The 25437-nt window shown below is 37.3% G+C and overlaps 1 protein-coding gene across 2 annotated transcripts in view; it reads left to right on the top strand.

Moving 5' to 3' along the window:
- Positions 1-25437, top strand: part of LOC133638690 (syntaxin-binding protein 1) — a 99610-nt gene that overhangs the window by 59366 nt on the left and 14807 nt on the right. For both annotated transcript variants that reach the window (XM_062031541.1, XM_062031542.1), the window contains exons 12-18: positions 2430-2495; positions 2577-2657; positions 4113-4251; positions 5583-5692; positions 6375-6476; positions 10194-10279; positions 13112-13266. In XM_062031541.1, the coding sequence (XP_061887525.1) occupies positions 2430-2495; positions 2577-2657; positions 4113-4251; positions 5583-5692; positions 6375-6476; positions 10194-10279; positions 13112-13266 (739 nt within the window). The remainder of the gene's footprint in view (positions 1-2429; positions 2496-2576; positions 2658-4112; positions 4252-5582; positions 5693-6374; positions 6477-10193; positions 10280-13111; positions 13267-25437) is intronic.

The raw sequence follows: 25437 nt of genomic DNA on the forward strand, positions 1-25437 counted from the left end.
AAAAATACGGTACACATTAACATATTACGTCATTTACAGTTATTTTATTTATCAAAACTATTAATAATCTACAAAACCCAAAACCAGTGAAGTTGGCATGTTGTGTAAATGGTAAATAAAAACAGAATACAATGATTTGCAAATCCTTTTCAACTTATATTCAATTGAATAGACTGCAAAGACAAGATATTTAATGTTTGTACTGAGAAACTAAATTTTTTTTTGCAAATAATCATTAACTTAGAATTTAATGGCAGCAACACATTGCAAAAAAAAGTTGGCACAGGGGCATTTTTACCACTGTGTTACATGGCCTTTCCTTTTAACAACACTCAGTAAACGATTGGGAACTGAGGAGACCAATTTTAGAAGCTTTTCAGGTGGAATTCTTTCCCATTCTTGCTTGATGTACAGCTTAAGTTGTTCCAACAGTCCAGGGTCTCCATTGCCATATTTCACACTTCATAATGAGCCAAACATTTTCAATGGGAGACAGGTCTGGACTACAGGCAGGCCAGTCTAGTACCCATACTCTTTTACTATGAAGCCACGCTGTTGTAACACGTGGCTTGGCATTGTCTTGCTGAAATAAGCAGGGGCGTCCATGATAACGTTGTTTGGATGGCAACATATGTTGCTCCAAAACCTGTATGTACCTTTCAGTATTAATGGTGCCTTCACAGATGTGTAAGTTACCCATGTCTTGGGCACTAATACACCCCCATACCATCACAGATGCTGGCTTTTCAACTTTTGCAAGTTGGCACAGGGGCATTTTTACCACTGTGTTACATGGCCTTTCCTTTTAACAACACTCAGTAAACATTTGGGAACTGAGGAGACCAATTTTTGAAGCTTTTCAGGTGGAATTATTTCCCATTCTTGCTTGATGTACAGCTTAAGTTGTTCAACAGTCTCTGTTGTCGTATTTTAGGCTTATAATGCGCCACACATTTTCAATGGGAGACAGGTCTGGACTACAGGCAGGCCTGTAGTCCTTTTACTATGAAGCCACGCTGTTGTAACACGTGGCTTGGCATTGTCTTGCTCAAATAAGCAGGGGCGTCCATGATAATGTTGCTTGGATGGCAACATATGTTGCTCCAAACCTCCGTGGACTTTGTTGTGGTATTTTACGCTTCATAATGCGGCAAAGTCCAAATGAGATAATATTTGCAAAAAATAACAAATTTTACCAGTTCAAACATTAAATATCTTGTCTTTGCAGTCTATTCAATTGAATATAAGTTGAAAAGGATTTGCAAATCATTGTATTCTGTTTTTATTTACGATTTACACAACGTGCCAACTTCAATGGTTTTGGTTTTGTACTTGCTAATCTACTGTTAATATCTGGTTACATTCTGTTGTAGTTTATTTCCATCCACACTTCTGTTAAAATGTAATAAACACTTATTCTTTTGTTGTTTGATACTTTACATTAGTTTTGGGCGATACTACAAATTTTGGTATCAATCCAATACCAAAGTAGTTACATGGGTAGTATCGGTCATACCAATGCTGATACTGACACAATACTTAACATTTTCAAGATCATTGGATGATTCATATTTGAGCCCAATTATAATCTGACAAAAACACATGATTGCAGTGGAACAATATAAACAGGAGTGACACCTCTCACATCGAATGCACAATCTTCACAGCCTGCGTTCAGTTCGATGAGATGACAAAACATTATAGCCATTTTAGACTTTATAAACATGTTGTGGCAACGTTCTCGACACATCACCTGCTGCTAAACATCAAATAGTTTTCTCCTTTGCTGTATACTTTTAGTGTGGGGACAAGTGTGTCTGTCTCCAATATTGTCCACACCTGTCTCCATCTAAACACAGCATTAAGCTCTTAAACACGCGGCGGGAAGCGAGGGAAAATGACGTTAAACCAAGCGCTTGGCTCCGTTTACTTTGAGGGGAAATCTCCGGAGCAAAATCCATGTCGTTAATCCGCCATGATTATCAAGCCAAACACCGCTAGTGCGCATGCGCCTGACTTCGTGTTGCAGAAATGCATTAATAAATGACAGTTTTTCGGTAATTAAAAAATTTGACTGTATTACTAAACAAATTTTATCGCAAATTGTCATTATACCGTTTACTGTTACATCCCTCGTCCATTAACAAGTAAAAAGTCAAGGGCGGTCACGGCATGTACTTGCCGCAAATGTTGGTACATTTTTTAGGGCTTACGGCAAATGATGAGGGTGGTCGCGACTTTTGCTGCAGTTGCTGTGGTTAAATTTGAGCCCTATATTTGTCATTTACACATTATTTTTCTACATTTTTAAACTGGTTTGTGTCTTTGGGGCATGCAGCATTGACACTTAAACAAACTGTACATATGTTTAAGTATAGTTGTGTTGATACCAATTCCATGTTAAATGAGCTTCATGGTTTCTTCAACAGACCACAATGAGGGATCTGTCCCAGATGTTGAAGAAGATGCCTCAGTATCAGAAGGAGCTCAGCAAGGTGTGTATGTTCAGATGAATGTATGTGTTTCTTTGTATGTTTTTAATGTGTCACATGTAAACAGTGTGTTGTGTTTTTCAGTACTCCACTCACCTGCAGCTTGCTGAAGACTGCATGAAGCATTACCAGGGGACAGTGGACAAGCTGTGCCGTGTAGAACAGGTAAAAAGTGTGCAAGAGTGATTTTAGGACAGCAGGTGAGCTACTTATCAAATGACCAAGTCAAGTTGCTCTACCTCATATATTTATGTATGTATATATATATATATATATATATATATATATATACACACACACATACAGTATATATATATATATATATATATATATATATATATATATATATATATATATATACACATATATATATATGTGTGTGTGTATGTATATATACATATATATACACATATATATATGTGTGCGTGTATGTATATATACATTTTTATATATATATACTGTATATATATATATATACATATATATATACTGTATATATATATATACATATATATGTATACATACATATATATATGTATGTATATATATATATATATATACGCAGTCGTGGTCAAAAGTTTACATACACTTGTGAAGGACATAATGTAATGGTTGTCTTGAGTTTCCAACTATTTACGTATATACTTGTTGGTCACAAAAAACATTCATGAAGTTTGGTTCTTTTATGAATTTATTATGGTTCTACTGAAAATGTGACCAAATCTGCAAAAGTATACATACAGCAATGTTAATATTTGGTCACATGTCCCTTGGCAAGTTTCACTGCAATAAGGCGCTTTTGGTAGCCATCCACAAGCTTCTGGTTGAATTGTTGACCACTCCTCTCGACAAAATTGGTGCGGTTCAGCTAAATTTGTTGGTTTTCTAACATGGACTTGTTTCTTCAGCATTGTCCACATGTTTAAGTCAGAACTTGGGGAAGGCCATTCTAAAACCTTAATTCTAGCCTGATTTAGCCATTCCTTTACTACTTTTGACGTGTGTTTGGGGTCACTGTCCTGTTGGAACACCCAACTGCGCCCAAGACCCAACCTCCGGGCTGATGATTTTAGGTTGTCCTGAAGAATTTGGAGGTAATCCTCCTTTTTCATTGTCCCATTTACTCTCTGTAAAGCACCAGTTCCATTGGTAGCAAAACAGGCCCAGAGCCTAATACTACCACCACCATGCTTGACGGTAGGCTTGGTGTTCCTGGGACTAAAGGCCTCACCTTTTCTCCTTCAAACATTTTGCTGGGTATTGTGGCCAAACAGCTCAATTTTTGTTTCATCTGACATCACATGGACAAAGATAAGACCTTCTGGAGGAAAGTTCTGTGGTCAGATGCAGGCAGAAAAAAAGGAAATTGCAACAACTGTCATGCAATACTCATTTATTAAATAATAATGTACTTCAAATCAAAATGTGAATAATTGTACATATCATTGTCACATTTATACTGGCAGAAATAATTCAGACTTTGTGGTGTGCTAACCTACTTTGTTACAGACATAGTACTGAGGAAGTAAGTAAGGGGAGAAAAAGAGCAAATGACACAAGGGGGCAAGAGGGTATAAAAAGCACACAAACAAAGATAAATATGCAGGTTTTATGTTGTAGGATCTTGCAATGGGCACGGATGCTGAGGGTGAGAAGATTAAAGATCCCATGAGGGCCATTGTGCCCATCCTGCTGGATGCCAACGTCAGCACACATGACAAGATCCGCATCATCCTGCTCTACATCTTCCTCAAGAACGGTATGGTGTAAACTACAGAATTTATAAAGTTGCACATCATGCTTCTTGCTGCATTGCTGCTTGTGGCGGTAGAATTCAGGTAATACACGACATGCCAAATCATTCAAATATGTTATCAGATATTATAATAATGTTACACATGTCACCAGGGCTGAATTCGGGCCCTAAGCACAATTTTATTTGGAGGCCCTGTAATATTTTTTCCCACATTTTATTCATGTAAAACAATTTTTATACTTTTGTAGTCAAACTTAATTTAATTTTATGCATGTTTTGTACTTAAACAAATGCATGGGAAAGAAAATATTTTCAGTAATACATTTTTTTTGTGCAGAATAAAACATTTTACATAATTAAAACTAGAGATGTCCGATAATGGCTTTTTTGCCGATATTCCGATACTGTCCAACTCTTAATTACCGATTCCGGTATCAACCGATACCGATATATACAGTCGTGGAATTAACACATTATTATGCCTAATTTTGTTGTGATGCCCCACTGGATGCATTAAACAATGTAACAAGGTTTTCCAAAATAAATCAACTCAAGTTATGGAAAAAAATGCCAACATGGCACTGCCATATTTATTATTGAAGTCACAAAGTGCATTATTTTTTTTAACATGCCTCAAAACAGCAGTTTGGAATTTGGGACATGCTCTCCCAGAGAGGTTGAGGTGGGCGGGGTTGAGGTGGAAAGGGGGGTAGGGGGTAGCGGGGGGTGTATATCGTAGTGTCCCGGAAGAGTTAGTGCTGCAAGGGGTTCTGGGTATTTGTTCTGTTGTGCATATGTTGTGTTACGGTGTGGATGTTCTCCCGAAATGTGTTTGTCATTCTTGTTTGGTGTGGGTTCACAGTGTGGCGCATATTTGTAACAGTGTTAAAGTTGTTTATACTTCCACCCTCAGTGTGACCTGTATGGCTGTTGACCAAGTATGCGTTGCATTCACTTGTGTGTGTGAAAAGCCGTAGATATTATGTGATTGGACCGGCACGCAAAGGCAGTGCCTTTAAGGTTTGTTGGCGCTCTGTACTTCTCCCTACGTCCGTGTACCACTCCGTACAGCGGCGTTTTAAAAAATCATACATTTTACTTTTTGAAACCGATACCGATAATTTCCGATATTACATTTTAAAGCATTTATCGGCCGATAATATCGGCAGTCCAATATTATCGGACATCTCTAGTAACAATACTACTACTGTAATAGTTTGTTACATGCAATGTTTGGCCGCAAGTTTTCGGCGAAAAATTGAGGCGCACAAAAAGGACTGTAACAGTTTATATGTGTTAATTGTATTCAAACGTGTGTGTGTTTGTGTGTTCAGGTATAACAGAGGAGAACCTAAACAAGCTGATCCAACATGCTCAGATCCCTCCTGAAGACAGCGAGATCATCACTAACATGGCTCATCTGGGGGTCCCCATTGTAACAGATGTAACTAACTTTCCTTTTTCTGACCTCTGCTCATTTCTGATGATCCACTAATATAACCTTCTAAACAACAAGCAGTGGGTTACTTCCTTTGGCAGAATTACACATATTTGAAAACCCTGCAGAGGTTCTCAGGAGGGTATAGTTTATTTATCTTGAACTCTAACTTATAATAATAATTCACCCCTATACAATATCCTACCCTAACACCCTACTGTGCAATATTACCCGTCGAGTGCAATACGTCCGACACTGATTGTTATTTATTACTCCGGTACTCTTGTCTTGTTCTGTATATTGTACAGTATTTTGTATTTCTATAGTGTTTTGTATATTGTACAGGATTGCTTATTATTTTTATTGGATAGTAGTCTGTTTATTTCGATTGTTATTTTTTTTCTTTATTACCTCTTGTGTAATTTATTTTTACCCCATATTTGTTCCCACTACTGCACCTTAAGTTGGAGTTCTTAATCTCGTTATATGCAAATATAATGACAATAAAGTCCATTCTATTCTATTCTATTCTATTTGAGTAAGTTTATAGGAGCCAAACACATGCAACGATGTCCACGTTTATGTTTAATGGACACAAGGCCTTGAAAGTAACATAGAAGAAAAACCTGAGAACAGTTTGTCTGTACTTCAAATTTCCTCCTCTCATACATTTTCCTTTTTTCTTCAGTCAACCCTGCGCCGAGGAAAGAAAATGGACAGGAAGGAGCGAGTGAGCGAGCAGACCTATCAACTGTCCCGCTGGACACCATTGGTCAAGGATATCATGGAGGTGCGTTTACCTATCGGGCTTATGACTTCTGAATGAACAACACGTTTTGTCATTTTTAACCCAACAATATGTGGTAATTACCAGTCCACTTCATATAAAACCTAAAATCAACAAAACAAAACAGATGTTATTTAAATCATTGTAGTCAATATCAAATAATAAATATTAAAACACATTATCACAAGGTGGAAAACATCACTCATTCTGATTATTTTTTTAAACAAAATGTATGTAACCACTGTAAGATGTATGATATAAGTCATTTTGTGAATACAGTAGTAACGTGTTACTTTGAAAATGTTTGTCCCAGTTTTCGTACACCGTTTCGGTAATATTTTATGATTTTTGCAGCCTAAAATGCCATTATTCACGAAGTTGCCGCAAAAGTTGTAATGTTTTAAGGCTTATTTTTTTCCAACAACATTAAATCAACTTGTGATTTTATGAATGTGTTATTGATGTTTATATACTTGTAACTAGAGATGTCCGATAATAACGGACTGCCGATATTATCGGCCGATAAATGCTTTAAAATGTAATATCGGAAATTATCGGTATCGGTTTCAAAATTATCGGTATCGGTTTCAAAAAGTACAATTTATGACTTTTTAAAACGCCGCTGTGTACACGGACGTTGGGAAAAGTACAGAGCGCCAATAAACCTTAAAGGCACTGCTTTTGCGTGCCGGCCCAATCACATAATATCTACGGCTTTTCACACACACAAGTGAATGCAATTCATACTTGGTCAACAGCCATACAGGTCACACTGAGGGTGACCGTATAAACAACTTTAACACTGTTACAAATATGCGCCACACTGTGAACCCACACCTAACAAGAATGACACATTTCGGGAGAACATCCACACCGTAACACAAAATATACACAACAGAACAAATACCCAGAACCCCTTGCAGCACTAACTCTTCCGGGACGCTACAATATTTTTTTCCATAACTTGACTTGATTTATTTTGGAAAACCTTGTTACATTGTTTAATGCATCCAGCGGGGCATCACAACAAAATTAGGCATAATAATGTGTTAATTCCATGACTGTATATATCGGTAACGGTTGATATCGGAGTCTGTAATTAAGAGTTGGACAATATTGAAATATCGGATATCGGCAAAAAAAACATTATCGGACATCTCTACTTGTAACCTTAACCTCAAAAAGCACAAGATTTCAACAAAAATTTGAAAACAAACACTGTACTGGTGGTGTACTGGTTTTATAGCTCACAGACTTCAAAATAAACACTAGATGGCAATAAAAGTACACACTCAGAGATCATTGTCAAATTACTACACTCTTTTAATTCATTGTAACTAATTATCGTAATAATTATAATTACAGAAATAAGCACCACCAAAGTCGTCCACAAGTTGCAGACATTCTCCGTGTATGTTTTATGCTTTAAAAGTGTTTGTCCATTTTAAACAATTAATTACAGTATATTCCAACACATTTCCCCCCTACGTTAAGAGCATTTATAAACTATTAAAAGCTTATTTTTGTTGGTAAATAAGAGATGATTATTATCACACTTCAACATCTCTGTTATTTTCAATGCTGCCTTTTCGCTAGGTCAGCATTGCAAATGAAAATATGGTCATAATTGTCTTACCCTGGATAAATAAAGCTTGACTAAATGTATAAATACATGTAAATTAGGTAGTAAATGTTTATACGCTGCATTACCCGGAAGACTTGGCTCCTTAGACAGGAACAGGAAGTAGGTCTGAGCTATTCGTTTAATGCAATGATGACAATTGTGCTTTTTTTGTGCTTACAATTGTGCTACACGAGAAACAAACATACTTTTTGACTAAATGCGTGTCTGAGCAGAGACAAATTCTATTGGCTAAAATGCACAACACCAAGTTACTGGATACTTTCTAATATGCTACAGCCTTGAATGCTTTGTATGTGTAAGTAATATACAGCTATTATTATTTATTTGTTTACATTGACAAATGTCCTGTTTTTTAACCGCAATATTGTTCAATGAAGGACACTTATTACGCATGTCTAGTTTATGTACTATTGTGTGCTTAGCTGTTGTGTAGCTGCTAACTCTTAGTAGCATATAACCTACCATGTTTACTTTTTGTAAATTACTTAAGTAGAGGAAAAGTCCAACCTTGTGTGCTTATAATAGGACATTTGTCCATCTTTGCACAAGGTAAGATGATATGCCATGTTTACAAGTACATGCAAGCACAAATAATCCTTGTTTTTTGCTGATATTGGACTGATATCAATATTGGATCTGGACTCCTCTACTATTTAGGGCGGGGGTCAGCAATTCGCGGCTCATTAGTGCCACCCTAGTGGCTAATTGGAGCATTTTTAAAAAAGGATTGAAAATGGAAAAAGATGGGGGAAAAATAATTTTTTTGTTTTGGTATGTTTTTTGTTTGAGGGCAAACATGACACAAACCTTCCCAATTGTTAGAAATCCCACTGTTTGATATGTTTGTGTGTATACTTCACTGACGACAGTATTTGGTGAACATCGTTTACTCCTACTAATTATGGCGGTTCTTGAACTCACCATAGTGTGGACTGTGACAAAAATTTTTTTACATGTAAAATCTTCCACTCCTTCTTTTTCTCATTTTGTCCAACAAACGTTTTATACTGTGCGTGAATGCACAAAGGTGAGCTTTGTTGATGTTATTGACTTGTGTGGAGTGCTAATCAGGCATATTTGGTCAGTGCATGACTGCAAGCTAATCAATGCCAAGTTGCTAACATGCTATTTAGGCTAGCTGTTTATACATATTGCATCATTATGCCACATTTGTAGGTATATTTGAGCTCATTTAATATCCTTTACTTTTATCCTTTTTGGGGCGGTATACCTCGGTTGGTAGAGTGGCCGTTCCAGGTTCGATCCCCGCTTCTGCCATCCTAGCCACTGCCGTTGTGTCCTTGTGCAAGACACTTTACCCAGCTGCTCCTAGTGCCACCCACACTGGTAACTTAGATATTGGGTTTCACAATGTAAAGAGAAAAGCGCTATATAAATATAATTCACTTTGTATATAATTTAGTATTGCATGTCATTATCATCATACATTATCTGTATGTAATATTGGCTGCATATCAGATGGTTGTTTGTGTGCCATGTTGTTCCAGACCACAGCAGACATTACATAGCTTGCAAAGAATGTAATAAATCTATTAAAAGAAGTCAGCCTGCATTTTCTTTTAACTTGGACACACACGTCTATACATTTGGCCATTAAAAGCCAGTCATTTCCAGGCGTTATCTCACCTTCTGAGTAGCCTCTGATTTACCAATGGTTTCTAATGTTGTGAAAATGTGTAGACTAAATATTACATTTCAACATCTAAGTCAACGAAGACTTGCTTCAGCCTGCGACACATAGTCATTTTGATAGTAGGCTACTATAGCTAATATAGACACTTACGTCATGTGTTGCCTTCATTATAAGACTTATTATTATATTTTTTGCGGCTCCAGATAGATTTGTTTTTTGTATTTTTGGTCCAATATGGCTCTTTCAACATTTTGGGTTGCCGACCCCTGATTTAGGGCAATGTACTTTGCAATTTTGGTGGACCAGCCTGGACCAATTCCTGTGTTAGGTGCAATCAATATAAAGTTGCTTGTATAAAATTTACCACATGCTAAAACAACTGCAGAGGTCCCCCTAAAAATATCTGTTTGTTCTTCTGCAGGATGCCATTGATGATAAGCTGGACACCAAGCACTACCCTTACATCTCCACCCGCTCTTCAGCCTCTTTCAGCACCACCGCTGTCAGGTACACACAGACACGCACACGAGTTAAACTGCATTCTGTTCTAAAACATGGCCCTGTCAAATCAATAGCAATTTCAGACAGGAGATGAGCATTATGGATCAATATTTGAGAAGCCGCCAGGCCCTGATGAGCTTTGAACACATGCCACGGCAGTGACACCAGTATCACAAGCTGCAATTCCATTGCAGTTTTTCGGAAAATAAAAGCGATATTCCAAAAATTGCGACAAAGTACATTTGTAAGTGTTTCCATTGAAGGGTGTTTTGCGTCATGAGCCGCAATTCTCGTAAAATCTCTTTCATTTTGAGGAAGATGGACGCTTTGCGATTCCATGGTTTCGGAGATGTGATTACAGTTACAATTGCAGCCAATGCTGTTGCCCTCATTGTCAATAGAAGACAAAGGCAGCGGGTGCTCGCTCAAAGGCAACATCCTTGCGTATAGCAGCGGCAGGTGCGTTGATTGATGATTGAAAGCACGACCCTGCCGCTGCTGGAGAGGAGCGCACATTGGCGTGTCCAGAGGCGCGCTCAGCGGAACGCGCTGAAGAATGCGCAGTGGCATGTTAAGTTAAAGTTAAAGTTAAAGTACCAATGATTGTCACACACACACTAGGTGTGGTGAAATTTGTCCTCTGCATTTGACCCATCCCCTTGTTCACCCCCTGGGAGGTGAGGGGAGCAGTGGGCAGCAGCGGTGCCGCGCCCGGGAATCATTTATGGTGATTTAACCCCCAAGTCCAACCCTTGATGCTGAGTGCCAAATGTGCAGTGGCATGCGCTCGAACCGTAACACATTGTCTATATTGCGCAAGCCTATTGCAGGGTTCGAATTTAACCGCGGTTGCCCAGTGCCGCGACCCCCCTTGTGACTTGCCGTAATGCCCTAAAAAATTGACCAGCATCGACGGCAAGAACATGCCATGACCGCCCTTGACTTTTTACTTATTAATGGACAATTGTAACGTAATTGTTTCGTCGAATACATTTATAAAAACACCCCGAGATTACTTTTTTTCTTACATTTTCAACTGTTTAAGACATCGCATAACATGGCCGCAGCCATTTAGGGCGTAAGGGGACACACTATGCCCATTTTTTTTTCAGATATATGTTCATGATTATATATATATATATATATACGTTAAAACACTATTTCATCCCTACAATCCTGTTTCACAGGTTTCAGGTTTCTGCTCTTCAGGGGATTTTATTGAAGTGTCTCACTTCAATAACATTTCCTGACCTAAGGATAAACCACAGAAACCTCGACTATATATATATATGTATATATATATATATATATATATATATATAGATATATATATATATATATATATATATATGTGTATATATATATATATATATATATATATATATATATATATATGTCTATATATATATATATATATATATATATATATATATATATATATATATATATATATATATATATATATATATATATATATATATATATATATTAGGGGTGTAACGGTACGTGTATTTGTATTGAACCGTTTCGGTACAGGGGTTCCGGTTCGGTTCGGAGGTGTACCGAACGAGTTTCCACACGGACATATTAAGTAGCGTAACGCAGGTTGTGTAAACAATGCACACCGAGGCACAACACATGGCACGCTAGCAACGACCGGGCTACGATAGACTGACCATACGTCCTCTTTTCACCGGACATGTCCTCTTTTGCGGAGCTGTCAGGACAGAGTTTCTTAAATTTCATTTCATTTCATTTCATTCATGTTTATTTCGAATATGTAGACAAAACAAAAACAACACATTTTGAAAAAACCAACAAAAAAGCCATTCAAGAATGAATAACAAAAACAATAATAATAATAATAATAATAATAATAGTAATAATAAAAAGCAAAAAATGCCTCAAATGTCCGGCATTTTGAGTTAGGGTTGCATGTATTTTCATTGTACGTTCAGGGTTAAGAAGGGGTTAAAAGCAAAACAAATTGTGCACGCAGCAGCATTGGTGAGGGAGGGGCAGAGACAGAGAGAGTGAGAGAGTTATGATAAACGCGCATGCGTCGCCAGGCTCTGCTTTTTATCCATAGATTTATCAGATTTAATTTTTTATTATCTATAGCAGGGGTGTCAAAAGTGTGCCCCGGAGGCCATTTGCGGCCCACAGCTAATGTTTTAAAGGCCCACGGCACATTCTAAAAATACTATTAAAATAAACAAAAACATAACAAAAGTGAAATAAAAAAGCTTAAAGGTTAAATGTAATTTAGAAAAAGTTGCAATTTTGACTAATAAAACAAAGCTGTTTTTTTTTTCTGTCAAACTGTCACTGCTCAAAACATAATATTGAATCAAAATCAATGTTATTATGAATTATTGACCTATCCAAGGTTCCCATTACTTCACATCAAATATTCCACTAAGAAAAATATTTTTGGTGGAAGATTTTGCAAATTTGGTAAATAAATAACCAAAAAATTTATATATTGTTGTTTTTTTACTGTACCGAAAATTAACCGAACCGTGACCTCTAAACCGAGGTACGTACCGAACCGAAATTTCTGTGTACCGTTACACCCCTAATATACACCCATATATATATATGTATGCATGCTTTGGAGCCCCTGCCTCGAAAGAAAATAATGTTCGCCTTGGTTCCCTTCCAACTTGCCTTGGTGCCCTAAAATATGAGCCCTCCTTTAAGACAACACTTGCCTTGCCCTTAAAAAGTTAAAATTCGAGGCCTGCTATTGTCAACATAAAGGAGACTAACTGTTTATAAAGTGGATTGACTTGTATACAGATTTTAACGGTTCGTATTCCTTGTCCTTCCTGGCAGTGCTCGGTACGGACACTGGCACAAGAACAAGACACCTGGAGAGTACCGCACAGGCCCGCGTGTCATGGTCTTTGTCATTGGCGGGGTGTCCTTCAGCGAGATGCGCTGCGCGTATGAGGTCACACAGGCCAATGGGAAGTGGGAAGCCATCATTGGTGAGTAGTGCAAACAGGGAGGGGGAGGGGTTGGTGTGCATGTTAAAATAAATGCATCTTTTTTTTCTATTAATAAGGAATGTGGTATAGATTTCTTGCCCGAGGTAAAACAAAGGCTTGTTAGTAATTTGTCAATGAGAATAAATTATATAAAAATGGTAATTTAATGTTTCACAAATGCTTTTATACATGTTTTAAATGTTTTATACACATCTTTATTACAAACACGGATATAGTCCTGTAAGTTTGACTTTTGCATTATTTGGAGGTTATTATAAAGAGCTTAATTGCAAGGAAGGATCGCTATACAGTCATTGCAGGATCTGTTCCCGGGCCCACCTCTTCCAACGGTGCCAAAAAGAAGGGAAGTGTGCGCACACAAAGCCAAACGTGCCGGACTTTGCATGCAAATTAGTGTATTTGTTACCAATTTTTGAATGAGGGTCGTTGTGACAATGTCTCAACTAAATCTTTCCCATATATGATTGGTTCATTTGAACATCATCTAAAAAGGCACATATCTAAATAGAGGTTGCATTTAACTATTTAACTATGCCCGAATCAAACTCTTCATGTTGCTGCAAATCTATCCTACTGGAGAACGATACAGTGTGCTTTAAATTGAATGTGATGTAACTAGGGCTGCAACTAACGATTAATTTGATAATCGATTAATCTGTCGATTATTACTTCGATTAATAATCGGATAAAACAGACAAACTACATTTCTATCCTTTCCAGTATTTTATTGAAAAAAAACAGCATACTGGCACCATACTTATTTTGATTATTGTTTCTCAGCTGTTTGTACATGTTGCAGTTTATAAATAAAGGTTAATAAAAAATAAAAAAATAACAAAATAACAAAAAAATTGCCTCTGCGCATAGCATAGATCCAACGAATCGATGACAAAATTAATCGGCAACTATTTTTATAATCGATTTTAATTGATTTAATCGATTAGTTGTTGCAGCCCTAGATGTAACTCTTCAGTGTCCTTGTAATGAAATTGCTTATTTTAAGGTTGGTGATGCAAACCCAAATAAGTTGTTTTAGTTCTAAGTGCTGATTTAGTTTAGTAGTTTAGAGTAAATTCTTTTTTCTGGGTTTTTTGTCCCTCGCTAACCCTCTGAGATTACTGCTAATGGCAGCATGACTAACATTTATTTTGTGCACTAGAATAAGTACGTTCTTCACATTTGTGTTTAATAATCAGCGCTACTCTGACAGATATTGATGTACTTTTTTCTTGTCGATACAGTCAAACCTTGGTTTTCGTTAGTGATCAGTTCAAAAAGAAAACACAATCCATTTTAATGTAAATAATGTAAATCAGGGATGGGTACTTTTCGCATTTTAAATCGATTCGGCACCAAGCCTAGGAATCGATACCGGAACTCATCGGTACCAATTTTCAGTATTTTTGTTGTTGTTCATGTGTTGATAAATATTAATTAATTAATTAATTAATCTAAATATTTTTGTATTTGCTATTTATATAACAGTGAGCTGACAATAACTGTGCTGTCCAGTTGTTCTATCTTGTTTTCTTACACTTCTGAGTATCATTTGCGAGTATTATTACACAGTACACTTTTTTACACAATTTGCAATTCTATCCCCGGATTTCCACTGGATGCGTAACCGCCACGGAATGTCTCCCCCTTCTGCTGTCCGGCAGTCCCTTCCGCCGCTCTGATGCCCATTTTTGCGGCTTCTCCGCACAGCGCAGTAGCGCTGACTTTTACGAGATCTTGCGAATTCGCGAGAGGGAGTTGTAGTAAAGCGAAACACCAACAGTTTATTATGCCCTTCCATGAGGAGCAGAAGCAAATAAACACCACAGAACGTCTCAAGCTTTGCCGTCCATCAGTACCCACAGGCAGACGTCGACGTGACGGCACTGACTTGACTTGGCTGGTGGAAAAGACCACAGTTTAGCCTTGCAAAATGACTACCGTATTTATCGGACTATAAGGCGCACTTAAAATCCTTTCATTTTCTCAAAACTCCACGGTGCGCCTTATAACCCGGCGCGCCTAATGTACGGAATCATTTTGGTTGTGCTTACCAACCTCGAAGCTATTTTATTTGGTACATGGTGTAATGATAAGTGTGACCAGTAGATGGCAGTCACACATAAGAGTTACGTGTAGACTGCAATATGACTCAAGTAACACAACACCAACATTTTATATGTTCCATTGAAAATACAGAACATTACACACGGCGCTCAATAATTGATCAAAATGTTTTAGTACGACTTTGGTAAGCTATGAAGCCGCACCGCTTGATGGATTGTACTGCGCTTCAACATACGGGTGTGTGTGTATAAGGTAAGCCCTTAAATGACAATAATAAAACAGTCATTTAAAATGTCAGTGCTCATTGGGGTGCCGACCGATGGGATGGATGTATCTTTCAGCACAAAATATGTGCGCCATGCTTAGCTGCTAAATTCACAAAAATGATGATGCTGAGAGCAAACAACCATCCTGCTAAATGGCGTCGGGTCTAGGTTGAAATTCGATCCAGTTTTTTAGAAGGTAATACCGTATTTTCTGGACTATAAGGCACACTTAAAATCCTTTTTTTCCCTCAAAACTCAACAGTGCGCCTGATAACCCGGGGCGCCTAATGTACGGAATCATTCTGGTTTTGCTTACCGACCTCGAAGCAATTTTATTTGGAACATGGTGTAATGATAAATGTGACCAGTAGACGGCAGTCAAACATAAGATATACGTGTAGACTGCACTATGATGGCAATATGACTCAAGTAAACAACACCAACATTTTATATGTACCATTGAAAATATAGAACATTACACACGGCGCTCAAAAATATATCAAAATGTTTTAGTACGGCTTTGGTAAGCTATGAAGCCGCACCGCTTGATGGATTGTACTGTGCTTCAAAATACGGGTGTGTGTGTATAAGGTAAGACATATTATCTGCCGTTTTGTTTTGCAATGGTATGCAAAAGCAACTTTTCTTACCTTCTGGTACCTGCTGATCTGTATTTGGGATCTGCATAAGTCCTGAAAATGTGCGCGCGTCCGCCTTTGTAGTCGGTGGCAACACCGTAGTCAATAAGCTTCTTCTATTTCTCCATCTTATTGTTATGGGACATTCATCGTCCACTGTTGCCATTTCTAATATAAAGTAGTGTAAAGTTCTTACTTATATCTGTCAGTACACTCGCCATGAAAGCGCTAAAACATACCAGCGCTAAAACATACCGGTGTAGTGAGTTTACATTATTCACCCAAGGAACTTTAGTTATTAGAGAGTTCCGGTCGGACGGTTTTTCACGGGACACATTTCCGGCGTTGTTGTTGCACTAGTGAGCCACGGATGAGGAGATGCTGCTCCGTTATTGATTTAAGTAAAGTCATAATATGACCATTACACATTGCGCCTTATAATCCGGTGCGCCTATTGTATGAAAATAGACCTGAGTAGACCCGCTCATCGGCAGTGCGCCTTATAATCCGGTGCGCCCTATGATCCGGAAAATACGGTACTTTATTTTTTGTATTTTTAGCAAGCAACAACACAATAGTGACATCATACCTGGCTGTACACAGACACACTTCTCATTCAACTCCCGCTAACTACTCTCCTGCTTCTTCGACCCCGGTATCAGCTGGTATTTGACAAAGGATGCTTGTAATTTGATTCTCTGACTTTGGACATCCAGGATAAGCATGTTCTCATCCATGTGTGTCAACAAGTTGAAATGACTTCTGAAAACCTTTGAGAAGTTGACTTCAGGTTCGTCCTCGCCTATTAGGACGTATCAAAGTGTAAAATACGCAGTCATTTATTAAACTGGATCATTTATTTGGTGTTTGTGCGTGACTTCCTGTCCCACACAAGCAGATTTTAAGTTAAAGTTAAAGTACCAATGATTTTAGCTCAATTGATACACTGTGTTAAAGAAGCTGTTATGTTAGACTAAGGGGAGATGACGACACAGACACCAGAGGGCAGTATAGCTCTAAGTATTTTATTATAAATATTATAATATGTATATAATAATCAAACAATACTAAATATACTAACTAAGGAAATGGAGAGTGACAAAATCCAAGAGTGTGTATGGTGTAAGACTATGTGTGTAGATTAGCTGTTGAGTGTTACCGTAAATGTTGAACGAGTGACGAGGAAGTCCAGGGGAGAGAGAAGTCTACAGGTCCGAGTCCAAAGCGGGGGAAGTCAAGGATCGAGGGAGGCAGTCAGAGTCCAGAAGTAGATCCAGGTGCGCAGATTGCAGATTGTCGACATGTAACCTCTTACAGTGTCACCCACGCTCTGACGAAAAAAGGTTCACGTCTCCTCTTTTATTTGGCTATTCCCTGTTTACACAACAACAGCTGTTTCTAAAGGAATGGGGGGAATGTAAACAGCCATTGTTTTTGGTTACATTAACACAAAAGAAAAAGATGCCTCGGGGTTGGGCTGGTCCTGGATCGAGCTTGGGCAAGTCTTGGATCACAATAGATAACCCCTCCCGTCTCCTCCCATCGTACACAATGGAATTTTACAAGCCTTTGGCTTGGTGCAACAAAGACAGTCTCTGTCTGCTCGCCGGAAGTTTCCGAAAACTGAAACTTTTGTGATAACTTACACATAATTATTCTAACAAAGCGACTAGAAGATGATCTGTAAAACATCATCTATGCAACATTTTGACCAAAGAACCACCATTACATGTTATGTAGACCCCAAGGAAATGTTTTAAATTGAGAAAAAAATCATAATATGACCCCTTCAATGCGCTTTATAATCCGGAGCGCCTTTTGTATGAAAAAAGACCTGAATAGACCCGCTCATTGGCAGTGCGCCTTATAATCCGGTGCGCCCTATGGTCCGGAAAATACGGTAAATGGAAATGGAAAGTGACACTGTTCCGCAGCCGTGACGCATACAGTCGGAATCCGGGATAAGACATCAGATGGCAGTAGTATATAGACTACACAGCACTACACACTACACAGAGAGGAGTTTTGCAGAACTTTAAAAGTGTTGGGATGTTACTACGGCCAACAAAACTGATAAATATCTCTTTTTTGAGTGGATATACAGCAAGTATGCATTCATTTTAGCTTGTCCTGAGTGTGTTACTGTAGTGAAAAAATTATGTGCTAGTCTTGTCTTTTTTTGAGTCCTACAAAGTGTGTATACTGTATTGTACTCATTACAAACCAGCTGTTTGATTGCAGTATTGTAGAGCATGTATATTGCCTCGCCAATGTAAATTAGCATTGATCGTTTTGAAAAGTGGAGCCCTACTTTTGAGTTTTTTCTCTCAGACATGCTTGCTTTGTTGGCATGGCAAATTACAACACAAATAGGCCTGTTTTTTCTGCCCATTCAGTCTTAAGTATGCATCACGAGCAATTAAGGTATTTAAATATGATATCGTTAGATTTTTACGTGAATCGATATCTGGTTGTTCCGACGGAATTCGGTCGGTACCATGAACAATACCCAATTATGTACCCATCCCTGACGTAAATTCAATTAATCTGTTGTAGACGCCCAAAAATATGAGCACAAACAAGACTAATTATTGTTTTACATGCAGAAAACAATGTGAAACATACATAAAAATGATAAATAAATATTCAACATCACTTTTACATTTATAGAAGACTCTTGTTGGAGAAGTTGGCGAGGAGTGGGGAGAAGAAGTAAGGCAGTGTTTTTCAACCACTGTGCCGCGGCACACTAGTGTGCCGTGAGATACAGTCTGGTGTGCCGTGGGAGATTATGTAATTTCACCTAATTGGGTTAGAAATATTTTTTGCAAACCAGTAATTATAATACGCAAATGTGCCGTTGTTGAGTGTCTGTGCTGTCTAGAGCACGGCAGAGTAACCGTGTAATACTCTTCCATATCAGCAGGTGGCAGCAGGTAGCTAATTGCTTTGTAGATGTCGGGAACATGGTTTGTCGTGATCACAATATGCGGGAGGCAGCGTGCAGGTAAAAAGGTATCTAACACTTAAACCAAAGATAAACAAAAGGCGAGTGCCGCTAAGTGCCGCTAAGAAAAGGCATTGAAGCTTAGGGATGGCTATGCAAAACGAAACTAAAACTGAACTGGCTGCAAAGTAAACAAAAACAGAATGCTGGACGACAGCAAAGACTTACAGCGTGTGGAGCAGACGGCGTCCACAAAGTACATCCGTGCATGACATGACAATCAACAATGTCCCCATAAAGAAGGATAGCAACAACTTAAATAATCTTGATTGCGAAAACAAAGCAGGTGCGGGGAATAGCGATCAAGGAAGACATGAAACTGCTACAGCAAAATACCAACCAAAGAGGAAAAGCCACCAAAATAGGAGCACAAGACAATAACTAAAACACTACACACAGGAAAACAGCAAAAAACTCAAACTAAGTCAGGGGGTGATGTGACAGGTGGTGACAGTACACCTACTTTGAGACAAGAGCTATAGTGATGCATGGTTGGTTATGGTTTGAATTCATATCCAACAATTGCGAGAACAACTTTTTATTGTCAATATCGGCTACTAAGTTTCGTTTTTTAATGTTTTCTGCTGGTGGTGTGCCTCAGGATTTTTTCAATGAAAAAAATGTGCCTTGGCTCAGAAAAGGTTGAAAAACACTGAAGTAAGGAACAGTGTTAATTTTGACAGCTGTTTTTAATTTAGTTTTATTTATAGTCTTTTGATGAAAATTATTTTAGTTTTAGTCATTTAAATTAATTGAGTTTTAGTCCAGTTTTAGTCGACTAAAATGACAGCAAATTTTGTCGACTAAGATATAAAGTATAGCAGGACTAAAATGGTCACATGAAGAAACAAACTAGTTTTGTTCTACATTGGCGAGCAGGCTCACCTATGCGCACAACAAATGTAGCGGTTGAGTAAGCAGTCTTGCTCCTTCTCTGCACTCTTTAATAGTAAGAGTAATTCAGTACAGTATGAGCAATTTGCAAATATTAGTTAAGGCCTACTTACTGTTGCGTAGATGTCCTTGTGTTGTACTTTTACCAGAGAAAATGGAGCCACAGGGTTTACGACGTGTATTGTTGTCTACCGTGCAAAGGTAAAATGTGTCTATTTGTCTACTCTATCTTCCAAGGGTAGAAGACATATTGTAACGATGTGTGTAAAAATGCAGAATACAGATGTAACGACATGACAATTTCATATCACGGTTATGTGTACAGCTCCACTAATGGACATTGGAGTGTTACTTTCAAAGGCAAAATTAAAGTATTGCTAGAAACATAATTTTATATGGGACTTTATTGTATTATATGTATAGTACATGTTCCAAAAAGAAAAAAAGCATAAAACACCACCAGAATTAGAGATATTACAAGTCAAAGTGATGAAGCTTAGTGTTACGCTCATGACTTGGTGTAACTAAACATTACCCTATAACAGTGGTTCTCAACCTTTTTTCAGTGATGTACCCCCTGTGAATTTTTTTTAAATTCAAGTACCCCCTAATCAGAGCAAAGCATTTTTGGTTGAAAAAAAGAGATAAAGAAGTAAAATACAGCACTATGTCATCAGTTTCTGATTTATTAAATTGTATAACAGTGCAAAAATATTGCTCATTTGTAGTGGTCTTTCTTGAACTATTTGGAAAAAAAGATAGGTTTTTATTTATATTTATAAAGGATTTTTGAATTCTTGCTATTTTTAGAATATTTAAAAAAAAATCTCACGTACCCCTTGGCATACCTTCAAGTACCCCCAGGGGTACGCGTACCCCCATTTGAGAACCACTGCCCTATAAGATGAAGGCAATTGCATTTTATTCATATTTGAAATGCATTCAATGTTTATAAATGAATATTTAAGTATACTAAATGTAAAAAAGGGAATAAATATTCCAAATAAGATCATTAAATGAAATCTAGTTTGGTTACGCCATCATGAGCGCAACACAAGGTTGTAAAAGTTTCAACTACAATTCTAAATAAGATGTCAAAAGCAAACTGAAATAAAATACACACAGCTTAAAGATTGATCAATACCTATTTAAATGTAGTAATACATAAATATGATGATTTATCAAAATATAAAAGAAATATACCTGAACAGAACGCTCATGATGGTTTTTCCAAGTTTTTGGGGCATTTTTAGGCTATTTCCAAGCATCTCCTTTTTATTATCGTTGATTTTAAATGGTCAAACTAATGCATATTATATATGCATGCCCTAGTAAACAAAAAAAAAGTCATATTTATTTTGATTGTTACATTTTGAAGTACATTTGTGCAGGTGGGGGCGAATGTACCCATTACCAGAGCTGTACACTTATTAAAAATGATCACGGTTATCATTCTTATTGTGGAATGTGCTCAAAAAGCTTCAAAACATACATAAAATAAATAGACACCATATTAGAAATGCATTTCTTGTGTTTGATATGTTTAAGATAAAATATATTCTATTTAAGTAGCAATTCTGGCGGGGGTTTGTGTCTGTCCTACTCTGTTCTGTACTTGAACGCATCATAAAAAGTTGCTCAGACAGTAATGTGTTTATAGACGTTGAGATTGGGGTATGTTGTTTTTAACGGGGAAAGACATACATGTATGTCTCTTGTTTTCATGTTAGGATTTAAGCTTGCGAGCTGGTACCAGTAAGTCCTCCGTGGCCCGTGAGTCTATAAAAGTGTTGTTATCGCTTTTTATATAAATTTAATTCAAGGGTAATACTATACATATATAAAGGTTTATTTGAAATAGGGACAGATACAGAAATATAGATATCTGAAACAGTTATCCAATGTATGCATCATAGTGTTTGTAGCCAAAGCTAATTTACAACACTTGTCCCCAACATCAACAACAACACAGATCCAACATCATTAAAATAGGATAATAAAAAGAATAAGGCAAAGATGAGTCGATAATAATGATAATAGTAATAGTACAGACAAAGTGCAAACTAGATAAAAGCCAATAATAATAATAACACAAACAAAGTGCAGACTAGATACAAAACAATTACCGTATTTTTCGGACTATAAGTCACAGTTTTTTTCATAGTTTGGCCGGTGGTGCGACTTATACTCAGGAGCGAAATTCATTTTGAAATGAATCTATAATAATTTACATGCCAAAGAGATATACTGTATATTGTTATCGCAGGGGGCTGCAATATATCTTGTCGTTATAGATTTTACGCCATATCGGCCATCCCTAATATAGAGCACAAGGAAGTGTAAAAAATATATATATATTTTAAGACACGTAATATGTCACAAAGCTATCCTATTTTGCAGTCGTAATGTATAAATAAAAACTACAGAGATTGAGTCACCAATGCGTAAGATTCTTTGTTTGGACACTCCAATTCAAGTGTAGAGTTTTTTCCAAGAAGAAAAGCTATCAAAATGTTTCTTTGTAATAGTTTGCATTTGTCAGTTGCAGTGCTGTGCACTTATTTGAACAAAAAGACAAAATTACACAAAATCAATTTTTCCTTCAGATGTTGCAAGAAATCCTTCACAAAGTCTATAAACGTTACATGTCCCAAAAAAAAAATCCCAATCCAATAAATTGTTCACGATACACACACAATGACCTGGTGACTCCCTCAATTGTGCCAGACAAGCCACATTTATCCACACTGGCAACACCTGGCAATCATCACATAAACTCTTAAAGAGACAGTGCTTAGTTTAAATCAAAACCATGACATTTTTCCGCCAAGTATATCTTCATATGAACATAAATTATATAGTGAATACTAGAGATGTCCGATAATATTGGACTGCCGATATTATCGGCCGATAAATGCTTTAAAATGTGATATCGGTAATTATTGGTATCGGTTTCAAAAAGTAAAATTTATGACTTTTTAAAACGCCGCTGTGTACACGGACGTAGGGATAAGTACATAGCGCCAATAAACCTTAAAGGCACTGCCTTTGCGTGCCGGCCCAATCACATAATATCTACGGCTTTTCACACACACAAGTGAATGCAAGCATACTTGGTCAACAGCCATACATGTCACACTGAGGGTAGCCGTGTAAACAACTTTAACACTGTTACAAATATGCGCCACACTGTGAACCCACACCAAACAAGAATGACAAACACATTTCGGGAGAACATCCGCACCGTAGCACAACATATACACAACAGAACAAATACCCAGAACCCCTTGCAGCACTAACTCTTCCGGGACGCTACAATATACACCCCCCGCTACCTCCTACCCCGCAACCCCGCCCCCCCCAACCCCGCCCACCTCAACCTCCTCATGCTCTCTCAGGGAGAGCATGTCCCAAATTCCAAGCTGCTGTTTTGAGGCATGTTAAAAAAAAGAATGCACTTTGTGACTTCAATAATAAATATGGCAGTGCCATGTTGGCATTTTTTTCCATAACTTGAGTTGGTTTATTTAGGAAAACCTTGTTACATTGTTTAATGCATCCAGCGGGGCATCACAACAAAATTAGGCATAATAATGTGTTAATTACACAACTGTATATATCGGTATCGGTTGATATCGGAATCAGTAATTAAGAGTTGGACAATATCGGAATATCGGATATCGGCAAAAAAGCCATTATCGGACATTTTGATTTGAAACTTTTATTAGTAGATTGCACAGTGCAGTACATATTCCGTACAATTGACCACTAAATGGTAGCACCCAAATAAGTTTTTCAACTTGTTTAAGTCGGGGTCCACGTAAATCAATTCATGGTAGTGAATACATGTGGTGTGGGTAAGTTAAATATAATAATTTAAATAGTAGTATCAATAATTTTTACTCCAAACATTCCACTGTATCAACTCAGTATTAAAAAATGCCAAATATTTAATCGATACTGCAGAATGATACAATGATACGCAATGTTTGACTATACGTTAACCATGATCGTATGTGAGACCATAATTTAGGCAAAAATGTTTGACTAAAACCGAATCACATAAAAAGTGGGCCGTAAGGACATCGTGGATTGTAAATGTAAATATACTTTGGCGTACATGTAGTCTTAAAAAAAGGAGACGTATTATTGAATGACCTATTTGAACAAATTCATCGACATTGAATACAAACGTTATTTTTTATTTCAAAGTAATACTTTTGCCTCTGTGTATGCACTACAATATCATACAGCACTTGACCTAATGTAATGTATTGAAGTCATACTGTAAATATACCTAAACTGTACTCACGTTTTATTTATCGATACTGATAAATCGGCAGACAATAATATCAGGTCTTCAGTTTTTCCATCTACCCATACAACAAAAAAACAGAATTACACAAAATCCCTTTTTCCTTCAGATGTTGCAAGAAATCCTTAGTATTTTAAATTCTTAAAATGTTACATGTCCAAAAAAAAATCCAATAAATTGTTCACGATACACACACAATGACCTGGTGACTCCCTCAATTGTGCCAGACAAGCCACATTTATCCACACCTGGCAACACTGCAGCAATCATCACATAAACTCTTAAAGAGACAGTGCTTAGTTGAAATCAAAACAATGACATTTTTCCGCCAAGTATATCTTCAAATCAACATAAATTAAATAATGAATACATGTGTTGTGGGTAAATTACATATAATAATTTAAATAATAGTATCAATAATTTTTACTCCAAACATTCCACTGAATCAACTCAGTATTAAAAATGCATTTGCACTACCAAATATTTGCTATGACAATGTTTGACTATACGTTAACCAACATCGTATGTGAGACCATAATTTAGGCCAAAATTAGTGTCTAAAACCGAATCATAGGAAAAGTGGCCCGTAAGGACGTATTATTGAATGACCTATTTGAACAAAGTAATCGACATTGAATACAAATAGGGATGTCCGATAATATCGGGCTGCCGATATTATCGGCCGATAAATGCTTTAAATTGTAATATCGGAAATTATCGGTATCGGTTTCATAATTATCGGTATCGGTTTCTAAAAGTAAAATGTATGATGTTTTAAAACGCCGCTGTGTACGCGGACATTGGGAGAGGTACAGAGTGCCAATAAACCTTAAAGGCATTTCCTTTGCGTGCCGACCCAGTCACATAATATCTACGGCTGTTCTCATCACAAATTAATGCAAGGCATACTTGGTCAACAGCCTTACAGGTCACACTGAGGGTAGCCATATAAACAACTTTAACACT

The sequence above is a fragment of the Entelurus aequoreus genome, linkage group LG21, assembly GCF_033978785.1.
Source record: "Entelurus aequoreus isolate RoL-2023_Sb linkage group LG21, RoL_Eaeq_v1.1, whole genome shotgun sequence".
NCBI lineage: Eukaryota > Metazoa > Chordata > Actinopteri > Syngnathiformes > Syngnathidae > Entelurus > Entelurus aequoreus.